This window comes from Mycetomoellerius zeteki, unplaced genomic scaffold (genome assembly GCF_001594055.1).
Source record: "Mycetomoellerius zeteki isolate Tzet28-1 unplaced genomic scaffold, Tzet1.0 scaffold94, whole genome shotgun sequence".
In the NCBI taxonomy this organism is placed as follows: domain Eukaryota; kingdom Metazoa; phylum Arthropoda; class Insecta; order Hymenoptera; family Formicidae; genus Mycetomoellerius; species Mycetomoellerius zeteki.
The window spans coordinates 834990-850574 of NW_017257979.1; the positions used below are offsets into that span (position 1 = coordinate 834990).

General features: G+C 32.3%; 1 protein-coding gene across 1 annotated transcript in view; it reads right to left on the bottom strand.

Moving 5' to 3' along the window:
• Positions 1-2228: 2228 nt before the first annotated feature.
• LOC108730586 (neurexin-2-like) overlaps positions 2229-15585 on the bottom strand; it is an 82367-nt gene continuing 69010 nt past the window's right edge. The window contains exon 3 of the mRNA XM_018460362.1: positions 2229-2312. Coding sequence (XP_018315864.1) covers positions 2229-2312 — 84 coding nt within the window. The remainder of the gene's footprint in view (positions 2313-15585) is intronic.

Here is a 15585-nt window from a genome sequence, read left to right on the forward strand (position 1 = left end):
CGCAGGTGAACTCTATCCTCGAATAGCAGATACCGGGTTCGACGTCGAAGCTAACCCATTTTTTTCTACTGCAATGCGGCACGATGCAACTAAGTATTACATTACGTTACTCGACCCGCTATGACTAAATATCTCATCGTAAGTGCCTTTTCGTGTGAAGTATTTTTATTGCGCTTAACTTTTCAGTATGCCCGCGTGCACTCTGATTTATTGACGTTATGAACAGACTTTTGAGTACAACTTTAACAAAGAAATTTATATCGAGCGCGACGATCCACTCACACTCACAATTTTTTACACCGAAAAAATGTAACGTTTACATATAATATATGTAAACTAAATAAAAATTCTATTTAATATTCCCCAAATGATCAATTTTTAATGTATATAATGTAATAGAAACATTTCATGTTTCCACTAATAAAAGCGGAAAATTATATGCAGAAAAATTGAAAACTTTACATAAATTATAATATTTACAAAAAGCATGTATGTGTGTGTGTGTGTGTGTGTATATATATATATATATATAGGACGTTCCATATATAATATATAAAATTAAAATGTACTTAATTAAATTGTGATTTTTTTTTTAATTTTTAAATGCGATAATTTTATGCGAGATTCACGCGACAGTACGACATCACACTTGAGTAATGTCAAATCGTGGAACTCCACGTCGTTGGGCGACTTCATCATGATTGGTCGTTAATCGAGCGTCCCTTGAACATTAGCTTATCGTTCGACCCATTAAGATCGGAATGATTAGAGATACGCCACGGTATCTATACTGTGCACAGTGTTATCAAAGTCCACACCGAGATATGCCTTGTAACCTGATCGTTCACTAATCAGGACTTCGGACCTTCTAATTTGCAACAAACTTGAAACACGCGAACCCGAATCTACCTTTGATATTAATCCATGCCCGTTTTCGAAAATATCCGCTCGATCTGGTCTTCATCCTGAACTTTAACAAACTTTATTGATCCATTCAGCCTTGCATTCAGCACTTACATGCCGGTTAACAGTTTTCATCAAGTTCTTTGGTCATCGTAATTAGAACTTTTAAGTTTAGTTAAAATCGAACCAGAATTTATAAAAGTATTAACGTTTAATTGCACTTGCATATATAAGTGATAGGTATACTTATAATTATGAAAATAGCTCTTTCAAATTTATAACATTTTCCACAATCCTAAATAACAAATTGCAATTTAATTTACGTGAATCATTTAATGTAATTAGTATACCTAATTTTTAAGACACTTTGTATTCTTTATATAATTTTTTTGAATTATTAATAAATATAATTAAATTGTTAATAAATTGCAAGGATATAATTATTTCAATTAAATGATCAAAGAATAATATCATTCAGTTATTTATTAAAGATTTATTTACAAAAATTAACATTTCCAAAGAAACGTAAAATTTTATTTTACGTAACATTAGCTTATTACGTAGGAGTTACAGTTTCTTTATCGATTCTTTGAATTACAATTCCACTATTGTCATTTAATCACACCTTTTAACTTTATCAAAATGTGTTTCACAGAAATGTTACTGCATGCACGTGAAATGAACATCTCATTTGACGTAGACACGTAAACAATTATTTGCTAGAGTTCTGATGAAAATACCGCTTTGCTAGGCGCTCAATAGGTCAAACGTAAAGGGAATCAAATATGGCGAGCACGAAAGGGCAGGTAGTTATATGCATGGATGGTTGAGGGAATGTGTACATATAACAGAAATGACACAGTTAAGGTTCATCCAAATTGAAGCACGCGTATACTACAACGGTATGACTGTGTATCGCCCTCAGCTTAAAAGCTTCCTGTTTAAACTTGTGCAACTTCTCAGCGCGTATACATGTCCCAGAGCTATTTCACTTTGTTCAGGTTTTGTTGACAGTCTCACAGACGATCCTCTCGTAATAAAAATTTGGATGTTTTATTGCATTTTATTACATTGTTTTTTAATCATTTTGTTCTTAATATTTTTCTCCCTGCAGTTAAGATAAGGATAATTTTAAGTAAATCAAAATTGATATTAAATTAGGCAGAAAGATTGTTAGACAAGCAATATGTTTACGTCTTATGATTCAAATATGAAACGCTTTATACGTATATGGAGCAAACTTCATTTAATATCGTGCAAAGAAAGGGGATATATAAATATTTAAGTTTAAATTAATTCAAATTCACATTTAGGTGATTTGTAAGTTAATAGATTATATTCATATTGTGTAATTTTACATCAAATATAACTTCTAACATCTCTTCTCTGATTCTGTCTTTTGCTACAGCCTGTATAACACAAATACGATTAATGCCAAATTTTACAACATCCACTTATGAATATAATTAACCTTTATTATTACATATTGACCTACGCCCCATAAAATTGCGAATCGAAACGCACGTAAGAACCATACGTTTTGCTACGAGCATGTCGCTTATGTATGCTGCGCTCGTGAGAGAATAAAAGCAGCCGAGTACTCAGAGTGTCACTTTATCGGACTGACTATAATTCCGAACGATTTCCGCGGGGCGACTGAAACAACCGAGAAGCTCGTTTGTAGCGCTCGTACTGCCACCATAAATGTCGCTCCGAGGAAATCGAGTTCATCTTAAATCGTCGCTAAAGTTCCGTTGTTCTACGAAAGAAAAAACATAAACGACGACGGTATATTTGCAACAGGACAATTGCTAATATCCGACTTCTGCCCGATTATAGGCGTCCAATCGAGGACTAAATTAGATAATCTTAAAAGGAAGGAAATTTCAAATTTCTCATTCTTAGATTAGATCAATTTTACAACAGCTTAACTCACGCCACGTTAATTTAATTATTTTGATCATACGAATATACATAACGACTATAAAATGTCGGATATATTTGCAAAATTGATTAAATATTATAATTTATTTAGTAATGCATCACAAATTAGAAATTTTTGTCTCGGACATTAAGTATGATAGTCATCGATTCTTCCGGTGCGGTGTTAATAGATCTATTACGACGTTAATTGAAGTATCCGACCGAAGCCAAAAGTTTCAGATTCATTAATGTTTCACACATCGCAAGTTACCGGGCTGCAAATTGGGTCACGTTTAGTCGTGACGAATCTAAGACGGTATCTCTCTTGTTGAAACATTCAATCCTAGTGAGAAGTTAGGTGATACCCTGTGTTCTTCATGCTAATAACGTAATAATAGCAAAGCTTAGACCTTTAGTTAATTAATCACAGCTCGACGTAACAAGAGGAAGTAGGATAAAAACGGAACAGATGAATCAAACTGGACATCTGTCTATTATAACTGAGATATTAATCATCCAATTATAATTTTATAAAAAAATATTTGAAAATTACTACGATTATTGAAATACACAGCTCGTAAGTGTAATGTTAAAGATGAAGTGTTGAATCAAAATTCTATGAAATTAACATCGAAATTTAGAATACATGATGGTTTATAAAGAACACATGGTTTATGTATTTATTTCTTCGAAATTTAGTTTGTAAAGAATCATTTTTTTTTATCATTTCTAGCTTTAAAACTATAGATATTCTTATTAATGAAAATTTCATGTCAAATTTATTAATCTTGTTGACATTATACATTAAAGATTGTTTTAAGGATTGTCCCCATCAAGTGGAAGGGGAATTGATGTTATAACAATAAACTACAATCATATTCTCTTATTGACGCAATGCCTCTTATGCAGCATTATATTACTACGGAAGCTATTTACGTAACAATTAGTTTGTATTTGCAGTGTTTATCGTTGAAAATAGAACAATAGTAGTAATATTACCATTTCAATCGAGATATTGGGTTTCTCTGTCTTTCACGAAAATGGATAGATGTCTGGTTTGATTTACCTAGTTTTACTTACATTTCTCTTATCGAAGATATATCAATATCACGATTATATACACGAAAACTATACATACATTTTACTAAAAATAACAGTCTCTTACTACTTAAGGAGTTGCATCCGCTGTTAGGGATATTAATTATTATTACGTAATGGTCTGTTTTTGCATTTCCAGTGTAAATCGGCAAACTCGCTAGACCAGAACCCGAGAACTATTAGGATCTAAAGTTTAGTGGTAAACTATCAGAGAATTATGCTGCAGCATGTTCTCTCATAAATGATATTGTTGATATCATAGTATTGCAACTTTCGGCTCTATCATCATATATATTCCTCTGTCATCATATATTCCTCTACTGAACTTTGAACGAAACGCCACGGATATTATAGTACGAAATAAATAAGTAGAACAGCGTTAACGGAGTAGATACGCTTTTTGTTTTAGAAAGCCTCGCTTTTTCTTGTTCATAATAGGCGAGATTAACCTCGGACCAGCTGCAGGTACATCCAGCGACAGCTTATTCCGCCATTCTGTTCCATCTACGTCTCTTTTTCTCGAGCGTGCCAACTGCCAGACGGTGGCAATCGGATAGCAAAAGAAGTTAATTGAAAATAAGATAATACCCGGTAGCGTTGGTCGAAACCGGGGGATGATGGGGCACGACGAGCAAGACTGGACTGCAATCCCTTAATTAAGTCGAGCTTTCTACTTACACGTGCGCCGGAAAATTACATGCCAGAATTATTCTTCTTTGAATAAAAGTATCGACATAATAAAATTTAGAAAAAAAGTTTGTTGACTTACGTCAATTGTTTATAATTGCTTTTGCATATTTGCATTAATTGATTTAATAAGTTGCCAAAAGTAATATAAACATTAAACAATAAATTTTCCTTTCCTTATAAAAAATTTTAAGGCTTATACTTTAATATTCTCTGTGACAAAATTCTTTCGTTATAAAGATGAACAATTTTATTATTTCCCTTTTTAATTAAAAAGTCATAACAAAGTTTCAAATAAATAAGAATACTTTAAAAAAAGATATTACATGAAAATATCGTGAAGAAATCTGTTTAGAATAAAAAAAATTAAATTTTAATTAATTATTCATTATATCAATACATTCCGTATTTTGTTATTTTATATTTTTTATTTTTATTTAAATATTATTTACTTTAGTTTCTTTATTCTTTCATTAGTTTCTTTATTCTTAATTATAATAAATTAAGCTAAAATATTTTTATGTTGTTGAATATAAACTTTTTTTAACTTTTTTGGAGAAGGGAGGGAGACAATTTTAATTATTATTAAAGATATTCCGGAAAGATTCTCTGAGATACGGTAGTCGAAATTCACCTGATTACAGGTTAGTGCGGAAATTATAATAACGTTACGTAAATTAAAAATAATACGATGAATTTTTTTTTATATTTACCCATCCAAATTATCAAGCACCGACTATGAGATAATAGTAAAGCCAAGAGTGGAAGCACGGTAATAACAACGATAAGTTTCGATTTATAGTCTCCAGCACTATATGAATAACTTTACATAACATAAATATGCTAATCGCAGCCATAAAATTTCAATCGTGCGGTTATAGCAAGTTCGTCCGCCGCGAGTTTTCACTCGCAGCACCCGCGAACTGGAGTACAAGCAGCACAGGACGAATATAAAATACATGAGAGCAGACGCAGTTTCTTTTTTTCCAAGAGAGAATGATAATAACTCCCTGGATTGTTGTTGATTTATTCTTATTACTCTCTTTATTCGAGTGAATTCCGAAATCGAAGATATGTTAACCTGAGTATTTAAATTACTCAGTCGGTCTTATTTCCGTGTACATAAGTGAGCTGATTTAATTAATCTATTTTCCAAATAAACGATTCTAACAAAAGTTCGTTAATAATATTCTGCTCACCATATTTTGTGTGGTAGATGATTTTTTGAAAAAATGTAAATTTAACATTTTTCTGCTCAAATAGTAAAATTTCAATCGCAATTTATTCTCACCGAACAAGTTTTCACTTCTCAGGGCGAATTGCCTTCGCATGAATCGTCGGAAACGAATATAAAGCGCAGACGCGGTCGTTTCCTTTTTTTTTTCGCGAAGGAGCCGAGTGGTACACCGGGGAAATCTACCGAGTAGTTATTAAAATTCCATCCACGTCGTGATCGCGCAACGACGAAAACAATCTCGAACGCGGCGGATTTTTGCTACCAATTTTTCTCGCCGCACGTTCGCCTATCCAAATTGGAATTTTCAGCTGAGAGGCGAGCATTATCGCGAATTATACTTGCTCCACTGTCCATGGGTGGCTCTGACGCCGCGGGTATCATTAAATTATATGCGATGAACGAAAGTACTTATCATAACGGCCGTATAACGATAATATCTTTTATCTTTAAGCTGATAAAAGTTTTCATCTTAATCTAAAAAAATCTATTTTGAATAATTATTTTTTGAAGAAATTAGAGATCACGCCTTAATCTTTCTTTTAAATTTTATCCCTTCTTTTCATTAAAAATTTTATGTAGATCATTGTCAAATAATTTCTAAATATAGATAGTACTCTCTTAACATACACTTATAGAAGTAATCGAAGATCGTTGTTGACCACTCCCCCTCATTTATATTTTAAATTAATATTTGTATTTTTTGTGCAAAAAGTACTACTGTAAAATTTTTTACTTTCTAATCTTTTATTACTGATGAATTATTTGATTTTTTTCATCATTTTATTTTTATAATTTATTCGCTTGATTGTTTTAATAACTAAAAAACATTACATATGGATTCATAAATCTATTATTTAGTTCATTTAAAGATGTTTCTATAAAAAGTATAACAGGATATGTAAAATAGAGCTGATCTAAATCTGTTATTTCTTTACATTCACAACATTATGTATTTATCCAACATTCTAAAAGCTCTTATCTACACCTTTCAGAATGCTTACATTAATCTTCACTCTTATGTTAGAAATGTCAAGAGAACAATTATATATTTGAAATAATACTAAACGCAAGAGATTCAAAAGAGATGGAAATTATAGACTGTGAAAATTATGAAAATGTTGATATTTCTCAGTATTGTAGATAATTATATTCAATCTTCGCGTTATATTTTAATCTGTAATTCTGGAATATTGTCTATATCTGACAAAATTTTCGGAAGAATAGCTCGACCGGTAAATGTTCATAAGCTAGCTGACTACCTCTCGAGTGGAATGGCGAGTTTCGCTATTTCTGAACAAATTCGGTCATCGCGTGTCTCCTCTCGGTACAACCCACTGATATCGCGAGCCATGGCTTTTATTATTTTTCAACCGACGAAGTTTTCTCGCGAGCGCGCCATGGAATTACAACTATCCTCGAAAAGACATCTTCGTCGGGCTTTGTTTGTAATTTCCATGGAACGAGTCCCTAGAGAAATTTCTATCCGTGTATTACTTGGATGGTATCACAAATGAAAACTGTCATACAATCTATAAACATTACTCATTGTTAGGTAAGCTTACGCGTTTTTCGAATAACTTTTAATATCAAGCATGCTTTTTAATTTTTAATTTTATGAACGTTTTACTGAAGATATAGCACATTAAGGAATTATTACATAGATGTTCGATTATTTATATAAGGTGACGATTCCAATTGTGGGTCGTGTTCTAATTATGATTAAACGCATGTAACATTAAATATTATACAGATATTAATAAAATTATGATAAATTTTTTGCATTCTTTCATTTTTTGTAATTATTGTGATATGAAATCACTTTCTCAATTATTGTCGATATTTAAGGGGAAAAAATGAAACGTTACTGAAAAAATGAAAATGTTAATGAAACGAAGTTCTTCAATAATTACTTGAAATTATAATATTTTCACTTATAGTAGATTATTATACTTGTTACGTTATATAAGTTAAAACGATATATGAATTTTGATATTTTATTGATATAAATAATTTTACATTAAATATATTTTATACGAAATAACCTGCTGATCCATAATTGGGACTTATACATAAATATTTTTCTGAAATTTACAATCGGTTTATTGAATATAGAATAATTTTTCATTAAAAATATAATATTTAATGTTTACATTAACGTGAACAATCTTTTTAAATGTTTGATCGTTAAATTTATACGATTTAATGAAAATTATTTTAAGCTTAAATGATTATCATAATCACCTCTTTATTACACGGAAAGAATAGAACAGTTTGTTGAAATATTTAGATAGATACAGATCTGAAAATAATTTTGCATGAACCATCAAAATAATTATGTGGGACTCTTAAACTGTGGGTTGCTAGAATGTTAAAACTTTTTATAGAGCATTGTCATTAACATTTAAGCATACTACATAATAATTTTTATGGTACAACAAAATTATTTCTGTATTCGGTTAAATTTGTAAATACTTCAGCAAAACCATTCTTTCCGTGTATATCTTATGCTCTTTATTTTTACACTATTTACAGTATAAGACATTACTATTTGAATTTAATTGTCTCATAAGATCTCGCGTGCAGATCGTTATTTGATAGATTATAACGTGAAACTTGTGTAATTTCGCTTTATTCGTAATGTACGATGTCGTTGCGATCAATAACGTTAAAAGCAAACGGCAATCACGACGAACATCTTCTCGATTTGTCGAAACGGCTGTGCTCGCGCGGGATAAATTTATCCTGAAATTTCCCAACTGGTAAAACCGATCGGCCACGTGGAATCTGGCCTCGTAGCAATTCGCCTCTCGATATTAAATGCTTTAATATCGAGAAAAGATGTGGACGAGAGGAAAAAAAGGCTTTCGAATGTTGTCCAGCGAGCTTGTGGGTGTGTAAACCGCGGATGAAAGTGGATAGATCCGCGGTTGTTCGACGAATAAACGCGATATGCATTGTGAACCACACATATATGACGAATGACATATGTATTGTCGCGTACGCATACGTAGGTGTGCACTTGTGCGCACGTGCTGGTAAATACATTCGATTTATTGGAGACCAGGTATAGAGCCATACGTTTTTCGTATGATAGCTAAAGCTTCTTTTTGCGCAGCTCGCATTTTGTTGTTGCACTTTTCACTACCGACTATTCGTCGTTTTGGCCAGCCATTTTTTCCCTTCTTTTTGCGTGAGCATATATACACCCCTGTCTCTCCTCGTTCGATTCTCGTTGTCGAGGTCGATACGTTTCGTGCAGATAACATATACCGTTTATATATAAATAGTGCAACATAGATATGTGTGTATATATATCTAACTGTATTAATATAAAATGTTTTCTGCATTTCTTTTCTAAATTTCTCTTAGGCTCTTCATTAGGCAATTTTATATAAGTGTTTATCATTCACTGACAAAAATGTTATTTTAATGTATTACCTTCATTAAAATATGTAAAGTACCTATATATTGTATGTACGAGATGGAATTGTAATTTTTTTAATTTAAAGTGCTTTTTATAATAAATTGCAATAAAATTCACATCTAATGAAAAAGTATAACAATTTTAAAATACTTTATTATATATATCAAACATATTTCTAAATATTTATTAAATTTTGGCAAAAATTAAAAAATTTGTTCATTTAAACTATTTTTTCTATTTTTTCTCTTTCTCTTCCTCTCTGTACAATATTTAAATATTTACTTTACTTTATATATATATACATATGTAAGTGCAGATAGCGCAAGAAAATTCAATTAGAATAAACAAACCTATTGTCATTGATATAATCCTCTTTCTAACTTGTCGCCTCTCTTTTGTTGGTGGCTAATAATACATATTGTTACGCATTTTATTCTAGTTTGAATTACAAATGTGATTAATATCCGACATCAGTTTCACAACTTAACAAGGATACTAGTATACAACGACGCCTTAACAAGGAAGCATTTCCTTCCACCGTTTTGTCATTCCCAACTAGTCTCCCTTATTCTCCTCCTCGTCATCCTTTTCTCGGGACTACCGCGGTTCCTCGTCTCGAGAAAATATCTGATACTAACAAAAAGAGAAGACGTAAATTAAGAAGGCGAAAGAGAGAAAAGAAAGTGAGAGATCCGTTGATGGATGATCTTGGTAATTATTTGCGGACATTTCTTTGCTCCTTGCTTTTCTCTCTTCGCAGGTGTACCAAGCAACGCTCCCTCTACAATCTTTTTTACTTCTTACTCCCGCTTGCTTCTTCGTGATTCTTTCTTTCATCGTCTCTTTCCTCCTGTCATTTTTGTCTCCTACGGCCTTGGTCAAGATAGATGAGGAACCATCGGCGTTGTAACCACTAGCCCGTGTTTCCCGATAAAGAACAATCGACGAGCGTTCTTTCTCACTGTCGCCGGGGAAATTATCAGCTCGTATCTTTTCTCTCAAAGCATTTTTGTTGCCAATCTCGATAGAAGGAAAAAGGAACTCGAACAATGTTTCTCTATTTCTGTTTCCGAAAGTTATACGTTTCCTGAACAGAAATCGATGCAGATTCATTTTATATGTATAGCCAATATTTAATTGTATAATATTGGCTTCATTGGGCATACATTGGCCAAAATTTCGCGATGTAATGCTAGTATTGGTTATATATACAATATATAGATTTGCCTTATAAAAATCTAAAAGTTAGAAATTGAGTTAGAAATTGATTATAATCACAAAGTATATTATTAAGCAAGATTGTGATAAAAATGAAAATAAATTTTCCTCGTAGCGTTTAATTTAATTTATTTAACGTTGTACAAACTTATTTAACCCAGATAATTAGATTTGTGTAGAATAAACATTTGAATGTATTAATTTTGATAGCAAAAAAATTATAATTAATATAGGTACATTAGAGAATATTGTGCATCTTTAAAATTGTTTTTAAAGTACACTATAAAAAAAATTACAAATACATAATGTTTTAATCAAGTTTGTGTAAAAAATTTAAACTTCAAACTAATGGAAAAATTCCATAATAATCTGTGTTAAAAAAATATATTGCAAACGTTGTAGAAAATGTACGCAGAGAATAAATCGGCCGAAAATATACGAAGAATCTTTCGCGATGCCCGTAATACAGGGGCTCGACAATTTTTGCTAGGTGATCTTTTCTCTCGAGATAATTCTGTTTATTGACTTTGTTGTCGATATTTATCAAGTTTATCGAAGTTTGACATTAATTAAGGAATGGCAGGTTGGACGCCTAAATCTCGTTGAGTGTCAACGGATGCCGCGACGCGACAACGTAGTTTAAATGGACTTTGCATGCTCTCTCTAAAGCAATAAACAACTACAGTTCACTTTTCGTTTATTTCGCGTCTATCGGATGTCGTGAATGAGTGACACTTTTCTTTTAAATTTCTGCAGATTGTGCTCTGACTCAATTGCCGGGGTAGTTCGTCAGCGTTGCTTAATTACGCGCTGTGATTAGAAGTTGGATAATTTCGCTTGTAATTACAAAATGCTGTCTCGTGGATTCTGACGCAATCCATTATACAGTATAAGTAGTCGATTTTAGCGCATAAGATAGCCTAAATCTTACGTCTGACACACGCAGTTTGTGATTCAATTGCGAGTGTAAATTACATGCTGCTTTAATTCTGACATTGTAAAAACAACTATAAAATAATTCGAAAAAACATGTATAAAAGGAATTGATTATTATATTAAATTAATTAATTGTCAGTATGTAAAAATTATATTATTATCATATTTACTTGATACTATAAATGCAAGTTATTGCATATATGAAAACTGTTTGACACATTGACATTTATTAATGCTATCATATGTTATAATTCTCTTTGTCTTGTTTCTCTCTTTTTTTCCTCTCTGTCTTCCTCTCTTTTCTCTCAATACATATAGAGAGAAAGGAGACAGCATATTCCAAATTAGATGCAATTGAAGTTTTATATTGTTGATACAATAGATGTAGCAGATGTAATTACACAATTATTATTTGAAATTCAGTTTCGTATAATCGATTTTTACATTAAATGTAATAATAACTGTGAACAGAGAAATAATATGAATTGGAAGTATATTTGTGAAACAAGCGTCCGATATTCAATACAACCGATGTTGCTGGCATAAATGAACGAATGTACAGAGAATTGTTTTTAACTATCTGAATATATCGATACAAACCGGAGATTTTTGCTTTTATTCCGAGAAACTTTTTGAATAGATAACTAAGCTATTGTTTCCAAATTATAGAACAAAAATGTATAAATGTTAACGGCCCGTTTTTAGTCACGGTAAAAACCGCCCTTAAAAAACACTCGTTCTATTTTTGCAATAAAATATGGAAAACGCTTGGCAGTTGAAATGACAGTTAAAATTATTCCTCTCTCATGCAATTCTGAAGATCCGAAATGAAAAATTTGGCTTCTTGATATTCGGGAAAAAGCCTCCATTTATATCAATTCCATGTATATCGTGGTTCCCCAGTCACAATGTGATATTTTATTGACACGCTGTTTCGTACGAGTGCATACATACATCTGTACTACTGTAGAATCTATACCGTATACGAAGGTAGAGAGATAGATCGATAGCATCTGGACCGCTGCATATTTTATCTGACGACTGCTATAACGGCGGTTGCATACGGTATGTCCGTCGATTACTTAAGCCGTATGCATCGTCGGAACTTTACGACTCTGCGCGCAGGCTCTTCCTTTTTTAGACATACATCTTCGTTGCATAACAGTGCATATATTATATAGGGCGAAATCGAAACTTTTGAAAGTTTATCCATAAAATGTATTCGTATCATTTTAAGTTTTATTGACTGCTAGGAAATTATGATAAAAACATTGCGAATAAACGATTATTATCGTCGACTTTCGATGGTATTGAAATGTCAGAGAAATTGTAAGCAACTTCAATCTTTGCGTGTAATTATCTATAAAACCGTCAGTTATCAGTGTTTGTGAAGTTAGCATGGAATATATATATCTTAATTTTTAAAAAACAATGATAGTTTCAGTAGCAATTTTCAAAGTTCTATAGTTCCTTATAAAAGTAGAAGAGTTACGCATTTTTATACTAAAAAATCAAAATTAATAAGTAACGGCCGGAATTGTATTTAAAAATAATAGTAGGCTATAGGATTCTGCTAGAACAAGAAAAGTCGGTAGAGTTGCGATAAATTATTAGCACGCTTCCTTTTATTCAAGTGCCGTGATGTCTTTTACATTTAGAGTCTATTAAAATTGATAATTGTCGAAATTTTATTTTCAAATTACTATGTTGGTACAACTCGAGTAGTATTAACAAGAACTGTAGCCAAAAAGGGAAAATGTTTTTGTTCTTTAGAGGAGAAGTTTCGTGCTAGATTAGCGAAGTTAGTACACCATATCTTCAGTTTTGATTTTTTGGTATAAAAAATGCGGAATTTTTTTTATTTTAATAAGGAATTGTAGAATTATGAAAAGTGCTATTGGAACTGTCATTTTTTTTTTATATTAATATAGAACAGCATATACTAACTTCACAGATCCCAACTCTCGTTGATGAATTACTCAACAGTTAACCGTCAAGGTATACGAAATTACGTGGAAAATATCCGCGAATAGGTATCGTGAGAGAATATTCGATAGCTTTCATGAAACTTTTACAATTTGTTGTAACTGCGGGACATGAAATTACCGTCGCGCCGCGGTTATTATGAACTTTCGTGTGACACGAACGTTTTCCCGAAATGCGGACAAGGAAGCGAGGAAAGTGTGTCCGAACATGGAAGTTTGGTGCATGTGCACATGCCAGATTGCCACACATAACACGCGGCACGGCCGCGAAACGTGATCGTCCGACCGCAGTGCACCATCGACAATGAAGTTCCTCGCGCATTTGTAACCATGCATCTCTATGCATCTGTTCTATGCACGTTGTCCCTTTCCGCAGATAATTTTGTCTTTCGATCATCAAATTAATTGTACAATACACAATTTATTGCAAACAAGAAGGAGAGAAACAAAAATATTATGTTTTCTTATATACGAATATTCTTTATATTTTATTCTTTTAAATATCTTATATTCTTCAAATTTTAATTTATTGTATTATTATTTGATTTTAGTCCGAAATTTAAATTTGAAGAGATAATACAACATGTGTATTTATATTTAGATAAAATGAAAACCAGAAAGTAAATACAATGCTGCTTTTTTCGATGTATGTATTTATTTGCAGTATAATGTTTCAATGATTTTATAGAAATATTTTAAGCTTACCCTTCTCTGTCATATCCCAAAATTTATTTTATTTATTAAATTCCATTTACATGTCTTTATTTTTACATTTACATTTATCGCAATACCACTTCTCTCCCTCTTTTGTGTGTGTGTGTGTGTGTGTGTGTGTGTGTGTGTGTGTGTGTATATTTATGTTTTATTTTATTATTATCATATTTAATATTTTATAATATTTAAATTAATATTACATATATAGATATTATAATGTTAAATGATTTTGTTTTACAAATTTTCTCTGTGAATGTATTGCTAAAGAAGAATACTCATAGTTTCTCCTACTGCAATTTCCGGCTACCTTTCTCTTTCTCGAACGTTTCGCATTTAAAATGGTAGGTCTTGAGAATCGCTGAATTGAAAATATTCTTGAAGTAATTACAAAAGTAATGAACTATTTAGCGTTAAGAGGGGAAAGTTGAATTATCTGGAAAAATTTAATTCCTTAATAATATCATTTATATGCATATCTTCATCAAATTACCGAAGCAACGGAAAAATTCCATTTTTCCGGAGCATATACTGTGCAATATACATTTCGCGTTCGCTGATATACAGTCATACGTCGTTCAACTTTTGCATTATGTAATATGTCAGAGATGCAGTCTCATGTGCATGGAATTGAATTAAACATTTAACATTTTTCACGTTCGTCCGCGTCACGTTGCGCAAGGAATTATTTGGGTCTTCTCTCTCTCCACTGACATCTCGTATATGCGCGGCAAGCACATATAGAAATTGATCCGACAGTGACATATGGCGTGCTAGGGAGATAATAAGGAACGAATAACGAGGATGGAGTCGTTATCGCGATCTACAGACAGGATCCTGCTTAGGTGGGCTGCTTCTCTCGCTCGTTTATCTTACGCCAGTGGCTGTCCCATGGATCGTCTATAAAGCAAGCGGAGAGATCGAAAATTCGTGTCCCTCCCGAAATTTCTCGCTCGTTCGAGAAATTGGCCCAATTAAATGGCGATATAATTGACAGTGACTCAATTACGCGGGAGAAGCTGGAGTTAGAAACGAACAGGTGGAAGGAGATGCGGTTATGAAGCTCCTAGTGGAAATACGATGTCTTTAGCGTGGCGCGTAACGAGTTGTAGCGGAGAGATAGAAGGAGAGGAGAGGAGAAGAGGAAGAAAGAGAGAGAGAGAGAGGCGTGTGGTTCCTGTCAAATTAATATATATCCGCGTAACACTACCTTCGACATTGATCACCGTGGCAACAAGACAGAGATTGACGGCATAATAAGAACATATGAAATCATTTTCTCGTCGATCGTTACAGCCACGCTTTGCTCCTGACATCGAGATATTGAATTGTATAAACTATTGTCACTTAAATTTTTAACAATAATCACTTAATCTAGACTAGATATTTGAATAAATAAAATAAGGAGAGGGCTTAATATGGTCGAGGCTAGATTTTGTTGCTCAATATTTTTTTTTATATGT